This window comes from Montipora foliosa, chromosome 2, assembly GCF_036669935.1.
Source record: "Montipora foliosa isolate CH-2021 chromosome 2, ASM3666993v2, whole genome shotgun sequence".
NCBI lineage: Eukaryota > Metazoa > Cnidaria > Anthozoa > Scleractinia > Acroporidae > Montipora > Montipora foliosa.
Genome location: NC_090870.1, coordinates 45,645,314 through 45,670,313, shown reverse-complemented (window position 1 = coordinate 45,670,313; position 25,000 = coordinate 45,645,314). Strand labels below are relative to the sequence as shown.

Sequence of the window (25,000 nt, the reverse complement as noted above, 5' to 3'; positions counted from 1 at the left end):
TCTGAGGCCTGTCCAGTGGACTTCTTCATCTGTTCCTTTTGACAAATCCATGATTAATTTGTTTGTTTGCTTGGCAGACTCTATGGCTCTCACTTCTGCCAGCACATCTTGCAGGGTTTACTTTGAGTTGTCAGGTTTGAGGTGTGTTTTGAGGATCTCAGTTCTCGTGTGATCCTCATTGAGACCAAAGGTAAATTTGTCTCTAGTGAATTCATCTGAGTGAGCTTGCCCTAAGCACAAAGGCTGCTCACTTGTCTTACTTTGACTTTCCACTCTTGTGTGAACTCATGCGAGGCTTGGGTATGACGTCCATAACTTGAAACGGTTGGTGAGACTTGAACTCCCTGTGGAGCCTGTGTAGTGGGTGCATAGTTTTTCCATCCAAACCCATGGTTTCTCCTTGTCGTTGGTGGGGATTTGAGGTTCTATTGTGTATCTAAGTATGCAGACAAAGCTTCATCTGGAAGTGGAGATTGCTGGGCATAAATTTCTTGTAGTGGGCTTTTGTAGTGATCTGCTCATTCGGGGACAGGATCTTTGCCAAGGTTATGATACATGTAGTTGGCTTGGATACAATAATCATTAAAACAAAGTTCAAAGTTCTTGAAATTTTCACTCACATTACTCAGAAGTTTGAGCGCCGGTCTTTTGAGGTTTGCCATTGTGTAATCCTTCTTCTGACACCAAGTCTAGAGGCCAGTACTAGCAACAGAACTAAACTTTTAATATTCGCTGCGCGATCCAACATGGTGGCCTACAACAACGTGCTCTTAACAATCATACATTGTACGAGAAACCGCTGACCAACATCTGCTCCCCAGTTTGGGTTGGTGTTAAAATATTAATTTCTAACAGGATTATTATTTTTGTGTCTTAATCTGCTTGGTAGGTGTGAAAAACTTTGAAATGGCATTGGAACACTGGTATGAGGCTGCAGAATGTGTGATAACACAGCGAGAACAAAACACTCTTCATAATGACAATCTCATATTTGAAGCTGAGGAAAAACTCACTGCATTGATTAGTAACTCCAGAAAACTGCAAAGAGTCATTAAGCACTATGATCTTTCTGTGATGTCATTGCCATGTACGCCTACCAATATGTTAACATGGATTGACGATGACAGTATCCAAGAACAGTTGCTATCGCAGTTGAGTAACGACGCAGATGATGACCCTCTTTCTGATACTGAGTCATTCGTATCGGCATCTGATAATGCCCAGTTAGAGGTACTGTTACATTAAGCAATAACTAGATGTACCACACCATCAGCATGCATTGGATGTAATAGTAAAAAAATAATAATAATTACCAGTGAGGTGCCAGGTTCAAGGTATTGGATATTAAAGACTTTGCAAAATGAGAAAATGTGACTGATATTAATTTGTGTGGCAGATGTTGCTTGATTTTTCAAAGGGAGCCAAGTTTTCCACAAACAAATTAAAGCACAAAAAGATAAGAAAAAAAGGTGGTTGCGTTTTGTTTCCTGTGTTCCACATCCTGCCTGCAGTTATATATGTGTGCAGTCCACATTCCACAATTCCAACTATGGGGAAAGTCACATCTTAAACTTTAGCAATCCAAACTTGTCCAAACTAGCATAGATCCTTTACAAGTTTCTTCGATATTTTGTACTTTTCTGGAGAAAAACTGGGAGAATCATTGGAGGTATACATGTATGAAATTACATGTAGATGTTCATGTATTCTGAGTCAAACAGTGCTACTGAATATTGCTTTCGTTTTGTAACATAGTTAGCTACACATACATAGTTATAAATTTCTTTTTCCTGGAATTCTCCAGAGGGTAGTAGTCATCGTCACCTCTGAATCAAGTGATCCAGAGCTGACAAATCCTGCTTATGGCAATCTTTCTTTGGGGAAACATTGATTGCATATTATTTTCAAGACTTAATTACTGTACAATTTACATACAGTGGGAAAAAATGAACATAATTTAATATTTTAGTTAAAATGCATTAATTAGTATTGGCAGATGAGATCTTATGCATCATTGCACTGTAAAAAAAACTATTGTAACTGAAGGGGAAAAAACAAAATTAAAAAAAAAACATTCAAAAAAGTATCCTACACCCTCTATCTAGTACTTTGTTCCTTTCAAGACTGGCATACTTTAATTACATGTTCAATGTAGATAGTACAATGTCTAATGAACACCAGTCCTGTAAACTTGCCCATGTGTGAACGATCAAAGTTGTGCCTAATTGCATGCTGGATCCTGATTGGTTATTTTTGGTGCAGATTATAACAGCAATGTACTGTAACTCTTGTTAAACTGGGCGGCTCATAAAGTTATTTTTTAATGTTTTTAATTTGTTTAATTTTGTGTAGTTTGATGATCTCGCTGATGAGAGATTTGTGAATGAGTCAGACAGACTTAAACTGTTCAGAGAAACTGTCTTGAGCACTGCTGGCAGTCACAGGTGAGTGAGCTATGGTATACACTTAATTGTTTGCAGTGTCTGTGTGGATGCATTAATAATTCTGCAGTGTAATTTTGTTCCACTAGACAAAGGAGTGAGTACTAGTGTTTGGTACAAGATGATTCTAACTATGTATTAATATTTATTATTTTTTGATGTGTTTTGTCGGGAGGCTTTCTCCTTGGTGTACAATCTATGATATAAGTTTTGTTCATTGCTTCACAGCCATCTAGAATTTTATGTGTCAGGCTTGCAGCATTATATACGTTATGGAATTCCTTGCAGAACTATGAGGTAAGGAAATGCCATTCTGGAGGCGCTCCCAGGGGAGTCCTTGTTCTCTTGTTCCCTTTAAAAATTGCCATTGTTCCCTTGTTCCCAAAATTGCTTCCAAGCTTGTTCTCACCTTTTTGACTAAATTGGTTCATGTTCCGTTGTTCTTTAAGATATATTTCCTTTGCTCCCCTGTTCCCCAGTTCAAATATACAAATGTAATTAACCATGTTCCCTTGTTCCCAAAAACCCATAGAAAGGTCTCATTCTACAGTTTGTAAAGGTCTGTCGACATGTACATTTGTACTACTCCCACTGATAGTGTCTAATCGGCGTGGGTGGGTGGGTCATGGGTCGTGGGTCGTGGGTCGTGGGTCCCTAACCCTAACCCTTTTTTTATCAATGACTGGATATTCTCGAAACAGACAAGACCTAAGACCTAAGACAAATTTGGACCAAACACTGAGGGAGCCAAAATATCTTTTTTTATCTTTAAACAAACACATCCCTTGACCCACGACCCACCCACCCACGCAATTTAGCCTCACCCCTCCCACTTTGTCCAAACCGTTCTGATCCATTCTCTAATGGACCTGTCCCCTCAAATGAAGAATTTTTTTGGGATTAGTTCGCAATATTTATTGAGTGTTATCCCTTGGTACAGTGGTTGAGTTTATGAGCAATTTTAGTGCTTGCCGACATGCTCACCAGTCAACCTAATCTTTCATGTTACTTGTACATTAACATTATTTTTTTGCCTCAAATGACATCCCCAAATTGCAACAACCTGCTCCTTTCTGACTTTGTTATCCAATTTGACAGCTGTGACAAAAATACAATGTAGCATTTTATTTACTGTACGTCAAGTACATGCACCCTCAGTTTATAAAGATCTCAAAGGGTATCCTCAAAAATTCTTGTCAGGACCTTTCATTAGAGTGAGAGGTCTTGGCAAGAATTTTTGGGATTCCTTGGGGATGGAAAGTCTTTATATTGTCAATATGGCTTACATCCTGTTGAATTTTGACAAAAAAAGAGAGAAATCTTGGAGGATCATTGAAAGATCTTAAAAAGATCCTTATAATATCCTTTGTGGATCTTGGCAAGCTCTTTGCAAGATTCTTGAATTTTTAACTGTCAAATATAAAGAGTAAAAAATTAATAATTAAACTTAACCCATTGACTTCTGGGATTGAGACAACAGATTTTACCCTGTTTAACACCAGACAAGTTTACTTGAATGTCAACTGGGGTGTCCTTGGGCATTTGAGATGTCAAAGGGGTTAAGCAGTCAAAAGCTGTCCCCTCCTTAATTAACCCATTCACCCCTAAACTGGCCATACTTAGTATTATTTTTACTCTGTCTAATGCCAGATGATTTTTTTTAATTGTGCTATGAGGATAAGAATTCACGTAAGAATTTACCTCGTAATGTTTTTTAAAAGTATAAAGAGATTTGCTTTGCTTAAGATTACTTTCTAGACTATTCATAATGTCACTGCATGAACAATTTATTTTACTTACTCTGTAGAACAAATGTTGTAGGCTGTGAAAGTGACATGGAGTTCCTTGCAAAGGTTTACTGCCTTCGGAAGGCTTCTAAGGTTTGACAATATTCTACCTTTTTACATTTGTTTGCATTTAAGATAACATGAGTAATATTGGTGATCTCTTAATCTTAATATCAAATAATAAATTGCAAGGGTAAAACCGTCAGTTTTTTTTAAGAACCCAAGAAGTTGGTGCTGTTTGAATTGTTTTGTCAATAACTTTCAAATCATTTTCAAGGTGGTGTTTTCCTCAAAGGAAACTTGTCAGTGGTTCATCAGCAGTGGTCGGGAAGCAGTTTCCTCTGTTATTGAAAGTGCAAGCAAGGTACAAGTCATATTCATTTTGTAGTATTACTCAGGAGCTGTTCAGGGCCATTGAAACAAACACAACATAATTGTTTGATTACATGTAAGTTTAAGAGTCTCAAAATTTCATGGTGAAGACGGACCAATAAGGCTACACGTATTTCACAGTGAAGAAGTTAAAAGCCACCTTCAACCGACAGGCTTTTTTGCCGTTTGGTTTTGTTATCATGAAAATTCGCATTGCTTATCGTAGCGATCTAATTGGATGAATTTCCGCTTAGGGCGGAATTTTCACATATGAAATTATTGTTCCATGGCACGCAATGCCTGTCGGTTGAAGGTGGGCCTTTAGACAACCAAACTTGAAATTGGAGCTTCAGTACCCAAATTGCTTGGCTGTGTGATTGCAATTGAGGAGTTGCACACTCCATTGGATAAATAACATGAAGTGTTGTCACATGATTTCAGTCTGAACCTTAAAAAATTTAATGTATTAACAATGATAGAGTCTTATAATAATCTTAGTATTAGTGCTAAGATGTATTTTGGAGTTACGGTTTCATAACGGTGTTGCTTGAGGAGAAAACTTGGATGGACTGACTTTTTGGCGTTTTTTTGGGAAACGATAAAAGGACACTTAATGGAATGTTATTGAAATTGCAGTGCAATTCTGATTGCAATTCTATATTATAGTTGTTTTGTTAACCGTACATGTACGTATTTGCAATGGTGTGTCAAGGTTTTGTTCCATAACCTTGAAATGATAACTGGTAAAAAGAGGGTTTTGAAATGATTCTAGTATTTCTGAAATAATAATTATTATAATGTGTGTTGTGTATTGTGACTTACTGTATATTGAACATTGCTTTGTACCCATAACCAATACAATGTTCCTTCATATAATTTTTATGTAACAGTACATTATTTTGATGCTGTATCAGTTTAAAATATTTTCAAACAAAGAGATGTGTCATTACTCAATCAGGACCCATCTGATTTTCAAGCTGCATTTGATGAATTGATTCAGTACACGTCATCCTCTGACAATTGGAAGCAAATCAAGGAAGAACTCACAGAAAGAGGGGTGAGGATAATTTTTTTTTAAGAGCCTGTGGAAATTGGTTTACTTTTCACCTTTTGAGTGCTCTAGACTTCCAGGGTTTTTAAAAGTATAAGCAGTCAGGCTGGGGCAGCAAAAAGCACTTGCCCACATTGTCTCTAGCTCACTTTTTATTTCCACCATTCATTAAAAATAGTCCTGGGGCCCGTTTCTCGAAAGTCCCGAAACTTTACGGGCCGTTTTCGGGTGTCACAATTCCCTTTGTATCTCAAGAACGGAGAGGATTTAAGTCGTCAAACTTCACAGCTATTTTGCTTTTTGTTACCTTGAAATCAAGTTAAAACATCGGCTTTCCAGAACAAGAGGTTGACAGTTTCATAAAAGGCTTTTCGGGCCCGAAAAGTTTTCGGGACTTTTTAGAAACGGGCCCCTGGTTCTCTTCAAATGCTGTATGGCAGCTTACTAGAATTGGTAACCCTGTTCCACAAATAAAATTAGTTTTAAAAGTGAACTGTCCTCTAATAATAATAATAATAATAATAATAATAATAATAATAATAATAGTAAAGATAATAATAATAATAATAATAATAATAATAATAATAATAACAATAAGACGAAGAATAATAATAATAATAATAATAATAATAATAATGCTGTATCAGTTTACCTGGTAGTTTAGTCAAGAGAGAGGGGAAGGTTGAACAGAAAATATCATCTTGCGGAAAGAGGCACTTTGTATGTCTCAGGCATTTGAAACAGAAGATCAAGGTAGGTGGAGTTAAGATCAAAAGATATGACGGGAGATGTCAACAGTTCAAACAGAACCACCTGTTTAGAACCTATCAGAAGCTGTTCTACAAAACACCAGATGGAAAGGAACGAGGAGAAACGGTGTTATCTGATCGCACAGAAGCAAACTCCTTCTGGAGCAAGATCTAGTCGGAGGAAGTCATTCACAATGAGAGAGCATCTTGGCTAGAGGATGTAGAGGTGGAGTTGAGTACAACAGAGGTGCAAGACGATATCAGCATCATTGTGAAGGATATTAGAAATGGATTGAGCAAGATGGAAAACTGGAAGGCAGCCGGCCCCGATCTTGTTCAGGGGTTCTAGTTTAAGAAACTGACAGGATTGCACTCTAGATTGCAAGAATGCTTGCAAGACTGTATATGTCAAGGGAATGTACCAGAGTAGATGGTCAGGGGAAAAACAGTTTTGATACAAAAGGACACAGGGAAAGGTGCCTACCCATGATGTGGAAGCTCTTGACAGGAGTTATGGGAGAGAAGTTATACCACCACTTGGAAAGGAATGGACCGCTAACAGATGAACAGAAGGGGTGCAGGAAAGGATCCAGATGAACTAAAGATCAATTGCTTGTAGACAAGGCAATCCTGAAGAACTGCCGGAGAAGGTTGACAAACTTGTCAATGGCTTGGATAGACTACAAGAAGACATGATATGGTGCCGCATTCATGGATCCTGAAATGACTGGAGATGGTTGGGGCTGCCAAGAATATGATCTCTATAGTCAGCAACTGCATGATGAACTGAAAGACAGTATTGACATCAGGAGGAATGACTCTCGGGCAGGTGAACATTAGCAGAGGATTTTTTCAAGGTGACTCCTTGTCACCACTACTGTTTTTAGCGATCATGTTACCCTTGACCCTAGTACATGTACTACGAAAAATGAGAGCTGGATACAAACTGGCAAAGGACATGAAGCCCATTAACCACCTACTATGCATGGATGACCTGAAGCTGTAGGGAACTAGAAAAGATCAACTAGACTCACATGTTCAAGTAGTAACGATCTTCTCGCAAGACATTAAGATGTCATTTGGGCTAGACAAGTGTGCTGTCCTGGAAATGAGAAGGGGAAGACAAGTTGGCAGTAGCGGAGTAGAACTACCTGACGACCAGCATATCGGGGAAATAGAGGAGGAAGGCTACAAATACCTTGGCATCTTACAGTTGGACCAGACTCTCAACACCAAGATGAAGGGCAAGATAACATCGGAGTATATCAGAAGAATCACGAAGTTGTGTAGATCAAAACTCAATGGAGGAAATTTGATCAATGGCATCAATACCTGGGCTGGGCTGTACAGTGCGGGATTGTGGACTGGACAATGGAGGAGGTAGCCAACATGGGTAGAAGAACTAGGAAGATCTTGGCAAATCTTGGCAATGAATGCCTGTCTGCACACCAGAGGTAATGTTGCGAGGCTGTACCTGCCGAGAAAGGAAGGGGGAAGAGGACTGATCGGCATCGAGGACTGTGTAAGAAGAGAGGGCAAATCCCGTCATGGCTACCTAAGAGAGAGCACAGAATGATTGCTTCAACCTGTGTTGAAGGAGAAAGTGATTGTTGAAGAAGAGAGTCTGCAGGACTACGAGTGGAAGAGGAAAGACGAGAAAGTTAAAAACTGGAAGGAGAAAGCCCTACGTGGTGCGTTTGTCCAACAAATATCAGATGAAGCTGGAGAGGAGTCTTGGAGTTGGCTCAGAAATGGATTCTTAAAAAAAGAAGACAGAAGGTTTGATTCTTGCTGCTCAGGAACAAGCTTTAAGAACAAGTGCAGCATAGATAAGACCTCAGAGACACCACTGTGTAGATTATGTGGAGTCATCATGCCACTGAAACGGTACGAAACATTGTCAGTGGATGCAAGAAGCCTGCCCAGAGAAAGTATAGGAAGCGCCACGACAGGGTGGCCCTGAGGGTACACTGGGAGATGTGCAGGAAGTATGGGATAGAGTGTAATGACAAGTGATATGACGACAATCAACCCTTGCCAACCGCAGAAAATGGAGAAGTGAGGATTACCTGGGACACGACTATCGACACAGACAAAGTGCTGAAACATAATCGGCCAGATATTACTCTAGTGCATAAAGACACACAGAAATGTACACTTATTGACATAGCTGTGCCAGCGGACCAGAACATCCCCAGAGCTGAAGAGGAGAAGGTTGAAAAATACCAGGAACTAGCATTTGAAATCAGAAGGAATCATGGAGACTCGAAAGTCACAGTAATACTGCTATTGGGATTGGTGCTCTTGGAAGCATATCAAAAGGTGCAAAGACCTGGTTTGGCAAGCGAGATGTACCTGACTTCCTTGGAAGTGTACAATTATCGGGCACTGCTCACCTGTTGCGGAAAGTGAAGGGGGTAGTTTCTAAAGAAACTGGTGCTGCGCTGGTGCATCGGTGGGGAAGTAGTATACAAGAGGCTCCATGAATCCTTCCAAATCGGCACCCTTAATCCCTGCGAATCCTTAACGAACACTTTTCATTTAACTAATGTATTCCAATTTTTCATGTTGCCATGTTACCACCAATAGCGTAGCTCCTACTCTACTATAAAAACTACACATAACCCACAATTCCTCGATTCGCTCTGACGAAGGGCTAATGCTCGAAACGTCAGCTTTTAGAATGTCTGTACGGTGGTCAATTTACATTACATGTATCACGTTTGTTGATAAAACCAAATTTTTGTTGCGGAAAGTGTTGTGTCTCTAAGCCACGGGGAGTTGCTGAGACACACTAAACATTACCCAGTAGAACACCCGACAACTGGAGAGAATAATAATAATAATAATAATAATAATAATAACAATAATCATCGTCACCATCATCATGGTTGCAGTCAACATCATCATCATCATCATCATCATTATCGTTTCTCTCAACGTTCCCAGGGTCCTCTCTCTTCCTCCCTAGAGAAAGCACCCTGGTTACGGCTGGTCACATGTCCGCTAGATTTTGCAGATTCCAGAAAAACAAATCAGGGGAGGGGCATGAAGGTTAAATATTTGTCTCCACTGAACTCGTCTACTGAGCTCAGTAGGGAGTGGAAATTAAAACATTGTGTGGCACAGGAATGTCTATTTATAGGTATCCAGTTGGAGGTACTTCCACTTATCATCATCATCGGATGGCTATGGTGCAGTCAATCACAAGTTGTATCTAGGAATTTCTTTCAGCCGCCGTAATAGCAATTGGCCCTGAGCTCAAGTCACTCTCCAAGTCCCCCAGCTGTCTCTGCACATAGGTCAGGTACTTTAGCTAGTTTTGTTTGGCCTGGTTGCTTTTTCCCATGTGGTGGAGTGTAGAGGGTGTATCTCCTAAACGGCTCGTCTGTTGGCATTCTGATAGAGTGACCAAGAAACCATTACTGTTGCTGCCTAATTTTGTTCATGAGAGGCTGTGTATTTGTCAGACTATATTGGCAAAGGCATTTACCTTGCTCTCCGTATCACCAGATATAACCCAGGATTCACACCTGTACAATTAGACAGTCACACAGGTAGTATCGAAAAACTTGATTTTGGTGTCTTTGGGAATTGATGAACTTCTCCAAATTCTATCAAGTTTCCAAAAGGCGGTCCATGCAAGTGATTTTTGTCTGGTCAGGTCATCGCGGCTAGACTTCATCATCGATCCAAGATATTTGAAGTTGGATGCATGTTGTATTGGTTGATGTTATACTTGCAGTGATGGTTGAGGATTGCAATGTATAATCATGTACGTGTACTTCGTTTTTTGAGACGCTAATGACAAGTCCAAGATGTAATCCTACACGAGCTATTTCGGTGAGTTGTGTCTGCACCCTGGGTATGGATGACTTGAGTAAGGCAATGCTGTTGGCGAAATCCAGGACATTTATTTTAGGGTTTTAGCCGGGCGTCTACTAGATTGGCAGGGATGAGTGCATGTAACTACATTGCATTCCCAGGTCATTGTCTTCAATTGATTTTTCCATTTGGTAATCAATAACTATGATGAACGGGAAGGAAGCAAGAACGCCCCTGCAGTACCCCTGTGGTAACCTGGAATGGGTCAGAGATGGAAGCATCCACCATGACTGCGCTCTTGGAATTCTTTTACAGTACCGTAATGGCATTGGCTATGGGATACCATAGTGGTGAAGAATGGAGAACATAACCCTTCTATTGATGGAATGGAGCTCCGTCTTAAAAGTCTATATAAACATGACAGTGAGTAGGAGTTGGTGACTACTGAAGGCTTCCATAATCCTTTGTAGTACATGGTTTTCTGGCCGAAAGCCAGCTTGCCACTAGATCATTCCTTAAATACAAAGCTTTCAGACAAATTACTTTTTTACTTTGAAAATCACATTTAATCATCCAAAAGCAGCGCATCTTGGAGTCTACCTTAAAAAGAAAAACAATCCGTTTTGTCCTCCCCTGTTTCGTAGATAGAACTGTGGAATACTGTTGACAAAATGAAGTCTTTTTACTCAGAGGCATGTACATGTAACCAGCCACAACGAGGGTGCTTTCTCGAAGGAGGAAGAGAGAGGACCCTGGGAACGAGGTTGCATTTCTCTTGCTATTGATCTCTTGGTTGGCTATCATGAGTTGGGAAATCTATTATCCTCCCAGCCTGATTTATTTGAAGTTCTCTTTTGCCATGTTTCAGGTGAAAGAGATGTCGTTCTATGATGTGTTGTTGGACTTTGTGCTGATGGATGCTTTTGATGACCTTGAGACCCCACCCTACACAGTAGCTACTGCTGTTCAAAACAGATGGCTATCAGCACGCATCAAAGAAACTGTGAGTCATTTTACAGGGATACAATAATTAATTTGGTACAGAATATGATTTTGATTTATCGGTTCATGACAAATACAAACAAGTTTTGGTTCAAGTGGCTTTTACTTCTGAAAGAGATGTTGGAGCAAGGTTCTTTATAAGCCTTTCAGCGTGCATTTCAAAGTACAAAACAAAGCGAGGAAGGAAATTTATAATATGAATGATAACAATATCACTCTTATCACTCAACAGTTGATCGTTCTATGCCTCTTTTCAGGCCTTGACAACAGCTATTTGGGGTGTGCTGAAAGCTAAGACTTCTTACCTCCAGGTGAGTACTCTGCATTGTTTTGTCCTAATAAATTCAGGGGCCAGTTGTTTGAAATCATAGTAATGCCTGCTGCCTTAAGCCCTAGCTGAGAGTTTCAATTTGTTAGAGCATTTAGCACCTTATGGTCGATGACATTGATCCATCTTTTTCTTTTTTTTTTTCCGATGAACTTCAGCCAAATATTTAACCCAACGTTTTGTCGGATTGTGGGATGCACCAATGATGGAAAGTTCAGGCATGCGTCCGACTGAATGTTGGAAAGTTTAGCCGAGGCTTTATAGTTGTATTTATATATCGTTTTTCCTCTTTTTTTATGTTTCTTGTTTTTCTCTTCTTTGTTCTGTTATTTTTTTCGTAATGAAATATAAGGGAAAGATGAGTTTGCACTCATCTTTTTTCTTTACTTTATTAAAGAAGTAAATAAATAGGAAACAACATGATTAGTAAGAAAGCGCATAAAATAAGAATAGACAGACTTGCAAGTCGTCTTTTATGATGACACCTTTCCAGTTGTAAACACATGAACTGTATCATACGATTCAAAGGATGTTCAGGTTTTTTTTTTTCCATCATTATCATCATCGTGTACCTTTAATTCCTACGTTGCAAATTTTTGAAGAGGAGGCCAAAACTGCTGTCTCTTGCGGCCCGTTGTTACAGCACCAGGTCTTGCAATTGACATCTGATTCTTTAAGGACGTTCGCGCTAATTGTTTGTGCGCAACTTTTACTGCGCAGGTAACACGACTGTAATATGTCACGCATTACTTCAAGCATTAGTTAAGATCTTATGGCGACAAAAACGCCGGGGAAAAATTTTCAGGTCGGCTAAAGAATGGCACATTTATTTCCAATTCATCATGAAACGTTAAAGAGAAAGGACCGGAGGCTGGAAAAGGTCGCTAATCGAGTAGTGGTTGAAAGTTTTGAAAATTCGAGGAAGGTTAGTTTTAGTCAGCGACGTTGCGTAAATTGTTTTTTTTTCTTTTATGTTTTTGAAACTTCGTTGTTATGCTCGAGAAATTTTTTTTTTACGAAAACCTTTCATCGATCGATCATGTCTAGGGTTCCAGTCCTTCCCCCGACTAAATTTTCCAAGAGCTTCGCAACATCACATCGATTTTACTCGTTTAGATCATCGGTGACCCTATTTTTAAAGACGCGAATCATCGCGCTTCTTTTAGTAATTTTCGACGGATGAGTAGGTGAGGCTACATTTCGTTATGTTTACCCATCTATCGAAATTAGGGCATTTTTCCTTGCCTTTTTCTCCGAAACAAGTCGGTGACCCCCCAGTTTTTTTTGTTTTGTTTTTTTTTTCATTTTTGGAATAAGTAATTTACGACCTAACTTCGGGCGAGAAATGAAACAGATTTCAATGTGGGAAGATTTTGGCACGAACGTCCTTAAGGGCCTACAGTGGTGTAGTGGATGTTGCTCCTCATGCATTCCGGCCGTTTACCAACTGGAAGGATTATTAACAGCTTCAATGGCTAGATCTTCATTGTAGTAAACCTTCTGCAAAGGTCTGTTTTGTTTTAACGCAGGATCCTTACGGCTTCATGGCACATTTCTATGTCGTAGCTCAGTACGTATCCCCTTTGCTTGCTTGGGGATTCATGGGAACAGACGAAGAGCTAAAGCGAGTCTGCGAATATTTCAAGGTGTGGTATTTGATTTACATATGAAAATTAATAATAATAATAATAATAATAATAATAATAATAATAATAATAATAATAATAATAATATTTCCAAAGGATCTTGATATCAGCAGGCAAGTCAGAAATTTAAAGAAAACGACAAAACTTTTGAAATTACAAGACATGTTTCGACAGAAACTTCCGTCATCTTCAGTTGATTTTAAATGTACAAAGCATTAAGTTGAATTTATAAGTCGGAAAAAGTGCTAATTATGCCAGTAACAACGGAATGTACATAAAACGTGACAATGTGAGAATTAAAAGGATAGTTTTAGATTTACGTGATGCAGTTGTTGATTAAGAGAAGGTTGTTCTCTTTGAATATGAAAAGCCTCTTTTCTCTTGAGTTGAAAAGTCGTAGAGGCGTGATCTAAAATATGGAAACAGTCCCCTGAAGACTGGGCGCGACGTTGTTCGGAATTCTGTAGGTGTTTGAAAATGTGAGAGGCCCTATCACTGACTAAGAGCTCACGCACGCGTGTGGAAAAATGCCGGGTTGTTTCGCCGACATAACAGGCATTACAGCCCGCACATGCAAACTTATAAACCACACGTGAACGAAGCCCGCCAGGGATAGGGTCTTTCACACCAAGCAAGTAGCCTATCTTAAAGGAGGAAAAAACTAGTTTGATGTCCAAATCATTGCAGTAGCGCTTGCCACCCCTCAAGTCTCGATAATTGCTGTAGAAACATCAGCTTTCAAAGAAACTGAGTGATCCTCACACTTAACTGGACAATTTAGGCAATTGTTGCTTTATAGACACGAACCCATTTCCTCTACGATGCCGGTGCAATGCTCTACCAACTGAGCTATGAAGCCACACAGTCGGACCAGGTCAAGTTCTTGGGCTCAGGTGTTCCTGTGAAAGGACTCAACCTGCGATCAGGCTCAACTGAGCATCGCTCTCCTGTTCTCTTATGTCGGCGCTCACCACAATTGTTCCATAGTTGTAAGGAAGACGATGAACAGTTTCCCTTACAATGGAGCCTGATCGCAGGTTATGAATGAAATTAATGTATATTTTGATGTGCGGCTTATAGAGGAAATAAACTTTCTTTTCTTTTTTTTTTTTTTTTTTTCTTTTTTTGAAAATTTCATTCTTTTTTTCTCATACCCAAAGCGATGATTTCACCGGCATCGCAGAGGTCGTGGATTTCAATCCCGTTAGAGCCACCTGAATTGACACTTGCTTAAATTTTCCTGATTAGTGCGAGCCTCGCTTCTCCATTTCGTCTATAACCTGCACTTAAAAAGATACATTTATCTTATTCAAAAGTGGCGCGGTTTATAAATTATTGTTAGGTTTATCTTCTTTTTCAGCCAGCATATAAGGCGGGTGAGGTCAGTAATATTTGAGCAGCGATTACCGTGCATTACTCGCTAATTGAGAAATATTCTTTCCTCTTTTTCTCCTTAGAGTCACATTATTGGCTTCGTCAAAGACTTGTTTAATTTCGACACTGCGGATTATTCGTCAATTGAAAGCTTGTGCGACTCCATCTTAAGATTAGCCAAGGAAAGATTTCGACTCTTAATCAAAAAACGTGTTGATGAATCACTCGCAGACGATTTAGAAATCACGAACCCTTTTAACCAAGTGGGTAGTGCAAACGTTTAAAGACCCTCAAAAGTGGATTGGAACATTGTTTTGGGAAGTCCGTGTAGAGTGGATGTGCATGCATACACGGTGTTTTGCCGACAGAGCACATGATGTGTATGGTAGGGTCAGCGCGCTGCATCAAAAAGTCTTATCAGTTGAGCTCTCATCTGCGATTTCTATCATTAGTTAGGAGAGGAGCGATCGAACGAGTCAAAGAGAGGGGAGGAAGAGGCTGCGGGATCGAAAATCCTACGTTTTACCTTTCACTCTGGTCTCCTTTTGACGATTTTAGCTGAGCTTCATGTCCACACCTAAAAGCTTCATTTCCTTCTCCCGTCCATTTCTCCTAATCCATAGTTCCTACCAAGCCCTCACGGTCTTTGCAATCTATCCTGTAACCCTGTTTACATTTTAGGGATGAAATGGAGGGCTTGGACAAAACAAATACGAGGAAACCAAAAAAGAATAAAACAAAATTTGGAGGTTAAAGACAAAACGAGAAAGTTATCAAATTTAACCTAAACATTTAAGGTGGACACTACATATCAAATCTTTTGACAGACAGGGAAAATCAGAATTCCTCTCCGAGCAGAGAAGTGAATTCATAGTCTAGCATTAATTGTTCGGATTTAGAGGGCTTAGGATCTTCGCATAGTCGCGGCTTTGCCGCATAAAAGCCCCTTCAATCCAAACGGAAAAATAACCTTTGGGTAATAGAAGCCGAGAGGCGTTGGAAGGCGAGAGCTGCTACTGCTCCCGTCGCACATTCAATTATTTGGAAAGAATCGCGCGTTGTTTTCTGCACGTGTTCATCAGTTTGGTTTAAAGGCCCGTGCAAACGCTCGCAACAACACGCAACATTGTTGGGCCCAACAATGTTGTCTCTTGTTGCGCGATGTTAGCCGATGTGTGCAAACGCTCGCAACAAGTCACAACATGTTGGGTCTTTAGATGAAAGTGCAAAGGTTGATTTCTTGTTCGCATGTATTTGTGTGACATGGTGTGCAAACGCTCGCAACATGTTGGGCCCAACAATGATGCGTCTTGTTGGCCAACAATGTTGCTATCGTTTGCACGGGCCTTAAGATTTTTTCACCCACGGTCGAATATAGCCATTTTGGCTATTTGTTAGGAACAATGTTCCCAAATTGAAAATATTAATTTTGTATAATTATTCACAAGTTGTAAAATATTCAACACGTTATTGGAGTCTCCCTTGTTGTTTTTTATCTGTTATTGGCCTAATATTCTGAAATTAGAATAAATAGGTCTTTTATGAAAATGGTATTGCTTTTATTTACGTTTTTGAGATACAGTGTATGCCTTACGCTAGTCTTGATAATTTTGGTATTAGTCTCTCAGCAACACAGTGACAATGTTCAATTTATAATTCAAATTAATTACAGTAATTTTAAACAAGTTTTAACTCCAGTAAGGGAATCGCTGTGATCATTGCTTCTATCTTAACAGAATGCGATACCTGGGGGCTGTAAGGAAAGAGATAAAAAACTTCCTCTTAACATTTATCACCAGGTATCAGTTCTGAGAACAACAAACCGGTTCGAGGTCAGGGCAAGAGGTTTCTGCGCTTGTCTGACTATGATAAAAGAAGACAGCCGCTGTGTTTAGCAAATTCATCGGTATTTTAACGGCCGAAACTCGATAATATGTTAGCTGGAAACTTATCAGATAATGAGAAAAACAGGAAAGAGTCAAACGAATTGACCATTAACGTGGGTATGTGAAGTCTAAGTAGAAAGAAAAAAAAACTTTGCCGCATTCCACTTGCCATTTAATTGAAACGACTCAGTCTGGTGGTAACGCCGCAGCGGGAATATGGTCACGTGCCTTTTAAGTCTAGCAGTTTGCGGTTTTCCGCGGATAAACCTGTTGATAAATGTCATCATGGGTTCCTGGGGCAACATCTGCTAATGTGAAATTGGGCGTCACGTTAAGAGAACTACGTTTTTTTCAATTGGTAGCTTGTCACCAAAGTAGGTACGTATCACAACGATGTAATGTATTGCTGGTTAACGATAATTTAATGAGAGAGGTGGGCTCGTCTTTCATATTCCGGATCCGAAATAATTAATGTCCATAAAACAAAAGAACAAAACCAATCTAACAATAGCTAATTAGAGTAACAATGGTTTTTTGTCTTGCGCCATTTTAGTCCGGCATATGAAAGTCTACCCGGATCCTTTTCGTCCACTAGCATGGCATCGAGGACTAGATTGCTTTTACGTGATGTCACGGCGGCCATATTTGTGTACCTAAACAATGAAACGGTGGCCATGTTGGTTTACGAAATAATCCTCCGGGAATTGAGCGCCATTATCATGCAAACGTTTTCTTTTGTTTCGGTGGAAAAACGAGATTGCTGATCACGTGAGTGAAAACACTCTATAGGCCTTTTTCGAGATATTAAAATTCAGCTTGACAGAGAGGTTTTTAGAGGACAAAGTCAAAAGAAAGTGGATGATTGGTAAATATTTTTCACATTCCACCGTGTTTCTATTGTTTTTGTCCTAACTGCCTCACTAGCTGAATAAATGACCTATTGTCTTATTTCTTACCTCGCCGCTGCGGCATTTACCACTAGCGTAGTATTTTTGTGTTTTTCCTTTCCAAGAGCAATTTTATTTCGTCATTAATTTATGGTAATTGGGATTAAGACAAAAATTTGGTTTTATCAACGGAGTTGATAATGTAAATTGGCCACCGTACAGAGATTCAGCACGACTGGATCCCATGACTATGGATTCCTGTGCACGATTGAGATGTTAGTGTACTGTTGAGGGGTCTTGCGCGATAATTAGAGAATTACATGCCTCAAGGTTACTACTCTCTTTAGGGTTGCTTCTTATTGCATTTCTCATCCCTTGTCCTTTTTATTAGCCAAGCCGCCGTCATTTTCGCAAAATATTCTGTCATCTATGGAGTAATATTTGTCACCAGTCTTCAACCGTCTTTTGCAGGCTGTGCACGTAAAGCAGGACACGTGGTACACTTTTTGTCGCACCCTGAAAACTGCATCAAAGGCGGGAATCTGTTCAGCACATCTTGCACACGTACGAGAGCTGCCATACAACCTGCAAATAATGCAAACCAGAAACCCATAAGAGTTGAAACGTGTAACGGCCCCTTTTGTGCTAGAAAACAAGCTTCTGAATATTCAATTTGCTAAGTACCATATTTGGAACAACAAGAGCGAGGGGTTTCCAAATATGGTACTTAGCACTGAAACATTCAACCACTCAGTTCGCACTGAATATTCGGAAGCTGTGAACGCGCGTTACATGTTTCAACCCTTATGGGTTTCTGTGCAAACTGAATTACTTTATCCCCTTTTTCGATAAACCAGCGTTATCTTTAGCTGATGCTCAGCTGTGGTTGTTTTTCAACATTTTAATGAAGGGAACGAGATAACGTTTTCGGAAGTATCAATTAACATAAGCTGTTCAAAAAACGTTTACCTGATCTGCGCGGCTTCAGAAATTACCATGCTTTAGATGCGATGCAAACTTTTAAGCGGGGCGCCGGGGAATGACAGTTGAGCGAAGCAGGCGAATGATATAGATACTTGCTCGTCGATTCGCGGCCTGCAGCTGTAGACAGTCCTAACTCGCTTTTTTAATGATGTAATACTCGTGTACTAGTAATTGTCAAAACCCAATAACTCAGATTCTTGTGGTATCGTCGACAAGTGTTTTTCCGAACACCTGATCATCCTAGCCGTGAATAAAATTTCATTCCATCAACAGGCAAAATTTACAACGTAATTTAAAGTAAAAAGTGTAAATGAAATATGAACGCCCTTGACATGAAAAATAAAAAAAATTCATTTCACGTTAGTAAGTTCTGGCACTAGAATGCTACACAGTTATCACAACTGACAGTTAATTTCCATCCAGAGCAATTGACAGGCTGCCGTCTCAGTTACGCCATTGCTCCATTTTAGGGGGTAGTCAAGCTAAAGCTCATAATCGAGAGGAACGTATAGACAGACCGTCGCTGAACTGAGTCACCAAGAATCGAACCACACTCTCTAACTTCGGAAAGAGTCGTTCAAATCAACTGAACTTTGCCAGCCCTTGAACATTAGCTACAGCCGCTATCGATAATAAACAAGAAAATTGGACGAAGATTCAAAGATGCTTTACCTCATGTAGTCATATCTGCATAATATGGCGGTACCTTTTACAAAACACGACTTTCCAACTTGCTCCAGAACAACTCCGCATTCGCAACATTTCAGACATGTCGTATGCCAGAATTTGTCCACTGCTTTCAGAAGGTACTTTTCCTTAATAGCAGTCATGCAACCTGCACATGTTTGCACTGAAGAACTCATCGTTGAAACACTCACTTTTTGTCGGTGATCACAGGTAAATGAATCAAGAACTTTTGCCATAGAGTGAAAAACTGCGAAATTCAAACCATGGAGAGACTTGTTTTTCGTCAACAACAAACAAGCAGTCATCACAAATCTGGTGCACCCTTTCAACGAATTACAAACAAAGCAATTGCAAGCTATAAACAAAAGCACCTATTTTGAACGAATAGTGAATTATCTTTCTCAGTCAAGTGTTTTTCCCCGTAAGAAATTTGGGTATTCTTGAAATATTGCTGTTATCTCAGATTTATTTGCTGAAGCGCTGATGTGCGCATTTCCTGCTCATTTTGGGACAAAAATGTAAAAAAAATAAAGAGCATGGATTTTTCCTCTTGACTAAATTCCTCCCTTCGGTTTTTTCGCGTTTTAATTAAATTCTGAAGAGCGACAATCGCGAAAACAACGCAAAACGTCATGACCACCTGCTAAAATTTACTAAACATGACCGTGGAATGCATATAACAATGAGAAAACGTAGCCTTTTCGAAGGAAGAGTTTCACAGAAAAGAACCGCCAAGAGTACAACACCGAAGATATATTGAAGTTTTCAAAGTAAGGACTCGCCTCCTCTAGCATAAAATTCACATATCTTTTAAGTGTTTTGTTCTCTTGAAGTTCTGTTGGAAGAGAAACGAATTTGACGCAGTTGAAGCTGAAGAAAATCGCAATCTTGCTTTCAAGTGCTTTGTTTGTGCTCGTTTGAGTGCATCTGAAAACATAACGGACGTGTTCGGCGGACAAGAATCGAAGAACGGAAAAAACAAGACTTTTTTCTCTCGCTAAAAGGTAGTTTGATAAATATTTTTCTTCGTAAAATTATCTTCTGATCGCAAAATAGGATGTCACCGTAATTTGAACCCGGTTCTGACGGCATCTTCATTTCCATCTGCAAAAACTACGACTAAGTGCTGTGCGAGAAGATCTTTCAAATGAAGGTTCTATATTAACCTGCGATCAGGCTCTATTTTCGTTACGCGAGGGGACGAAGTGAGCGCCGACTTAAGAGGACATAAGAGCGTTGCTCAATTGGGCCTGATCGCAGGTTAGTTCGGTATCGGGTTGTCGCAAAAATGAGATCATTAGAGACGTTAAGATAGCCCGGTTCCGGGTACGGGTACGGGTACAGGTACGGGTACGGGTAGGACCGTACCCGTACTCGGTTACACGGAAAAGCGGGTGACATCAGGTACGATCTGAAGCAAGATGGCGGCTCAGAAGATAAGGTTGGCTATTACGATTATGTTTTATATCGTGTTTCATATGCCATCTGAACATCGTCTGAAATAAGCCGAAAACATTATGTATCAGATTTAATTGACTTTTTTTGTCTTTTCTTACAATATACTACAAATATTCCTTAGCCTCAAAAATGGAAGAAGCCTCCTTTACTTCTATCAAAACGTTTTAATCAAGAAGTATCCTTTCAAGTCAACATAAAGTATGTAATTTTAATTTAGGTTTTTTTCATCGTGGTTCATGACCTGTTGTATTTTAAGTCTATTTCAAATGTGTCTCAACTAAAATTTCGCGAAGAGACTACACCACAGTCATGCATGTTTTGGTAAGCAGCACGACCTTTTGACAAGCAAAAATTTCTCCACATTTGTGCCTCAACAAAACTTTTTCGTAATCCCAAAACGCTTCAAATCAGAAAAACAATTGTTTATCCAAGAATCTGGATACTATTCTGGTCTAATAAGCAAAGTTAAAGACCATAAAAACTTACCCGTTTCTCCATTTTTACCGGGCGCGAACTCACGTGTAGACCACTGATTACCCCGAGAAAACGTGTAGCTTTTACCGGAAGGACGCGGTCACGTGATCATTTAATGAGTTCAAAACGGCGCTAGCCGTACCCGTGCGTGAAAATCGGGGTATCTTAAGGTGTCTATTGTCTTGTCTCGAACCTGTGCTTTAAGATAATGACTCACTTCCCTTAGTGTGTTCGTGACGTTGTCAGCGGACTCTCATCAATGCAGATTTTTCGCTCAACGCGACCTGCAGTGGTCTTGGGAGTTATGCATTTTATTGGGCACGCTAATTTAAGGAGTTAACAATTGTTTAATTAAAGTAATTCCTGTCCAATTGTTCGTTATAGAGAAATTGAGATGGTCAGTTTCCTTTAGAGCCACAGGCCCAAGACCCACCTGAACCCCCTACCCTACCAAGTGAAAGATAACATTGGGGCCCCTCAGAAATTAATTTCGAAGACCGAATAATTTCAGAGAATCACTTTCTCAACCAAAATTTGTGGTATAATTCGCTGATTAGAATTGACAACCGCCCCGTTTACTACCCTGAGTGGCATTGTGCAGGTATTACTATGGTGAAAGATTTGAAGGACTATTCCAATAATTTTCTTTCTCTCACAGAATTGCAGACTAGGTATGGAAAACACACAGCTTTGTACCCAATGATCCTAAAAACAAGTATGAAAGATTTTCAACTAAACTACTGAAAGCTCAAAAAGTAAACAAACTAGTTTACACAAAACTTATATCCAGGAAAATTGTACCTCCTAGGCAGGCTCAGCAGAAATGGGTAACGGAATGCGGCATAGAAGTCGAAGAATGTATTAAGTGGCATGATACTTACCAACTAGCTTTTAAGTGCTGTACAAGCACAAGACTTCTCGAATTCCAGTTCAAGGTTTTGTACAGACGAATAGCAACTAACGAATTCTTAGTTAAAATCGGCCTACAAGACGACCCAAACTGCTCCTTTTGCAAAGATGAACCAGAAAAATTTAGTCATCTCTTTTGGTCCTGTCCCAGAGTGACCGCTTTTTGGACCTTCTTAATACAACGCTTTATTTCGTCTCAGATTATTCCAGAAAACTACCAATTCAATCTTCTTATAGCATTAGGTTTGATACCAGACTCCTCCAAAAATCATTGTCAAATGAATTTTTGCCTCCTTTTAGCAAGACATTATATCTGGATTTGTAAAAACAATAAAACGCTACCAAAGGTAGAAGCCTTTTTCAGATATCTATGTCGACCTATCTATTTGAACAAAAGACTGCAGGCACCTTACAAACGAAGTGGGAATTACTGAAAACTTTAATTTAGAAAACCGCTCTTTTTTCTTGCTTCTTTTACTTTGATAAGTCCCTAAACCAACAAATCCTTCACCGCCTTTTCGCAACAGCCTTGCAACCGACAGCCCTTAAACTTTAATGCTTTGATTTTCTTTTCAGTATGGGAAGCAATGTATACTGTTTTACTGTAAATATTTAAATATGTCTTTTCTGTCAGTAAGTTGTTTGTTTTGTGTGTGTGTGTGTGTGTGTGTGTGTGGAATAAATAAAATAATAAAAATAATAAAATAGAATAAAAACATTGGGGCCCCTATAATGATTTTTTTTTCTTTGAAGCGAGTCCTAGTAATGTGACGTTCAGTGCTGCTAGCAGATCTCAAGCACGTTGTGCGTGGCAGATATCACGTGTGCTTTGTTTAGAGACTTCCTTTTTTTTCCCAGCGTCATCTGTTGCAATAAGGTGAAATACCGCGCACGTGATATCAGAGATGAACAGCTGTAATTAAGCAAACCTTTTCTTCTTTAAAATTCACGATTTTTGCACGTAAACTATTTATCATCGACACGCGAAGTGTGATTGGACGAGGAGGGGGGCATCTAAACAGATGTAATCTTTTGTAAAATTGACTAATTATATAAGGCAGGAGATTAACGAAGAACTTGAAATCCCCTTCTGCATCGCGTCTAGCTGATTAATTTTCTGTGTGAAATTAGAGGAAATGATAATTTGGACAGCCAGGAACTGCAGAAGGAATATGATAACATACCAAATTAACTAACCCTTGAAACTATGGAAGTGAAAGAGGCACAATCACAAGGTAAAAGGTTCAATAACGAGCTGATTACGTACCACAAGACATTGTACAACATAAGCCTGGTCTTCCTAGCTTTGGGCATTGTGGAAAACATCCTTGTATGCTTAGTTTTATGGAAAGCCTCCAAGGTGAGAGCCCCTCATTCAGTTATCAAGCTATCCAGCTTCTTTCTTTTGCAGTTGGCAATCACAGACTTAGTTTTCAGAGCTGTTAATTTCTTTCGCCAGACATCAAAGAGAGAACGTTTGGAGTTGGGCACGGTAGAATGTAAGATCGTTATATTTTCTTCCTTCACTTGTGCTGCCATTACGTTCATTCTTCTCGCAGGAATCGCAGCCGATCGATACATTCACATCATATTTCCAATCCGGACTTTCGGTGTTAAACCTAAAAAATATTTGATCATGGTTTTGATCTGGATTTGTGCTATGGCGATATGCTCAGGCTTCATCTTCAGTGCAACAGTCTCTAAGAAGCCACCTCCACATGGAAAACACCCGATGGAAAACGCTTGCCCAAATTCGATGTGTAATAATAACACCCGCCACCCGATGGATTACAGAGAACCTCCCCAACATTGCATCCCAGGAACTTCCCGTGACTCGACCCGAGAGATACCTTTTACAATTTATTTTTCATTAGCGTTCTTGGTGCCACTGTGTGTAATTGTATTTTCCTACACCAAAATAATAAGTTCTCTCCAGCAAAAGACTAAGGCGAGTGATCTTGGAAACAGAAGCACCGCAAGAGCGCAATTACGAACCATTAAAATATTTATCATAGTTGTACTCAGTTTTCTTTTCAGCTGGGCACCAATAATGATTCTCGATATGATCGAGTCTTATCGTAAGAAAGAAGGAACAATTTCTATCGGGGTCTTTCCCGTGCGCCCGTTATTTGACTGTATCACACAAACAAGTTCGATTTTTAACCCTCTCATATATGCGCTCGGCGATGCAAACTTCAGGAAGAGCCTTCGTTTGTTGTTTCATGTTGGGGAAAGGAGTAATGTAAATAACCGTGTTTCTCCCGTCGCTGAACGGACTATAGAGGCCAATTGTGACATTCACATTACTGAATTAACCAAGTTCCAAGGTTTGTAAATCTCGTTTGGATGAAGGACATCGATAAGAACAGGTTCTTTACTCTAAGTAAGGTTTATTCGTACTGCATTTCCCGAATCAAATGGTATGACTACCAAGAAATCATTGCCCAGCTAAAAGGATATCGAATTATTTACTTTAATTAGTACATCGTGGTAATACTATAGACCTTTGCCTTGCTTTTTTGCTAATGACAGAAATCGCTAATGTCAGATGAGTGCATCTCCAGATGATGATTCGCTAAAAACCCCGGTGAACTCGTTAAAAGATTAAAACAAAAATCCTGATTTCCGAATTTTAAAATGTATGAGTTATAATGTTTAAAATGCTTTGTAAATGTACATAAGGAGCTCTTTGCTGTCATCGTTTACTTTGTACATGTATCATTAACATAAGAGTTTTCTCGTGCATAGAATTAGGACATCATGTTGTTTACAATTTGACTTCAAAAGTTAAAAGAACTTGTCAAACTTGGTTAAATCTCCTAAGTATTTTAAGCGTTTTAATTTTAATAACGAGCCAGATATTGGCCATCAAAAAACTGATAACTTATTATTGGGTGGCAAAAGCATCATTGCTTAGGGATGATCTTGCGTATATTGCTTTCAAATTTTCAGAGATAGGTTATTATACAGTGCACTTTCAGTATTCTGTACTTTAGTTTATTCTTGGTTTTTTTATTTATTTTTATTTATTAATTTTTTTTTCAATTTAACATAACAGAAGTTTACATTGCACACGATACATATAGAAAAGAAAAAGAAAACAAATACAACTAATGATCTGACATGCAAGCCAAAACAGG

At 39.4% G+C, this 25,000-nt stretch overlaps 2 protein-coding genes across 2 annotated transcripts in view; both read left to right on the top strand.

Annotated features, from left to right (window-relative positions):
• The window catches only part of LOC137993280 (mitoguardin-like), a 25,193-nt gene extending 9,074 nt beyond the window's left edge, over nt 1-16,119 (top strand). Inside the window, exons 6-15 of the mRNA XM_068839024.1 lie at nt 890-1,230; nt 2,353-2,444; nt 2,670-2,738; nt 4,249-4,321; nt 4,506-4,592; nt 5,559-5,657; nt 11,094-11,228; nt 11,485-11,538; nt 13,085-13,201; nt 14,659-16,119. Coding sequence (XP_068695125.1) covers nt 890-1,230; nt 2,353-2,444; nt 2,670-2,738; nt 4,249-4,321; nt 4,506-4,592; nt 5,559-5,657; nt 11,094-11,228; nt 11,485-11,538; nt 13,085-13,201; nt 14,659-14,859 — 1,268 coding nt within the window. The 3' untranslated portion in view covers nt 14,860-16,119. The remainder of the gene's footprint in view (nt 1-889; nt 1,231-2,352; nt 2,445-2,669; nt 2,739-4,248; nt 4,322-4,505; nt 4,593-5,558; nt 5,658-11,093; nt 11,229-11,484; nt 11,539-13,084; nt 13,202-14,658) is intronic.
• Nucleotides 16,120-22,865: 6,746 nt separating this feature from the next.
• Nucleotides 22,866-24,545, top strand: LOC137993277 (galanin receptor 2b-like). Its single transcript, XM_068839019.1, has 2 exons — nt 22,866-23,220; nt 23,320-24,545. Exons 1-2 carry the CDS (start codon nt 23,068-23,070, stop codon nt 24,193-24,195), a joined length of 1,029 nt encoding a protein of 342 aa, XP_068695120.1. The 5' UTR covers nt 22,866-23,067; the 3' UTR covers nt 24,196-24,545.
• Nucleotides 24,546-25,000: the final 455 nt, after the last annotated feature.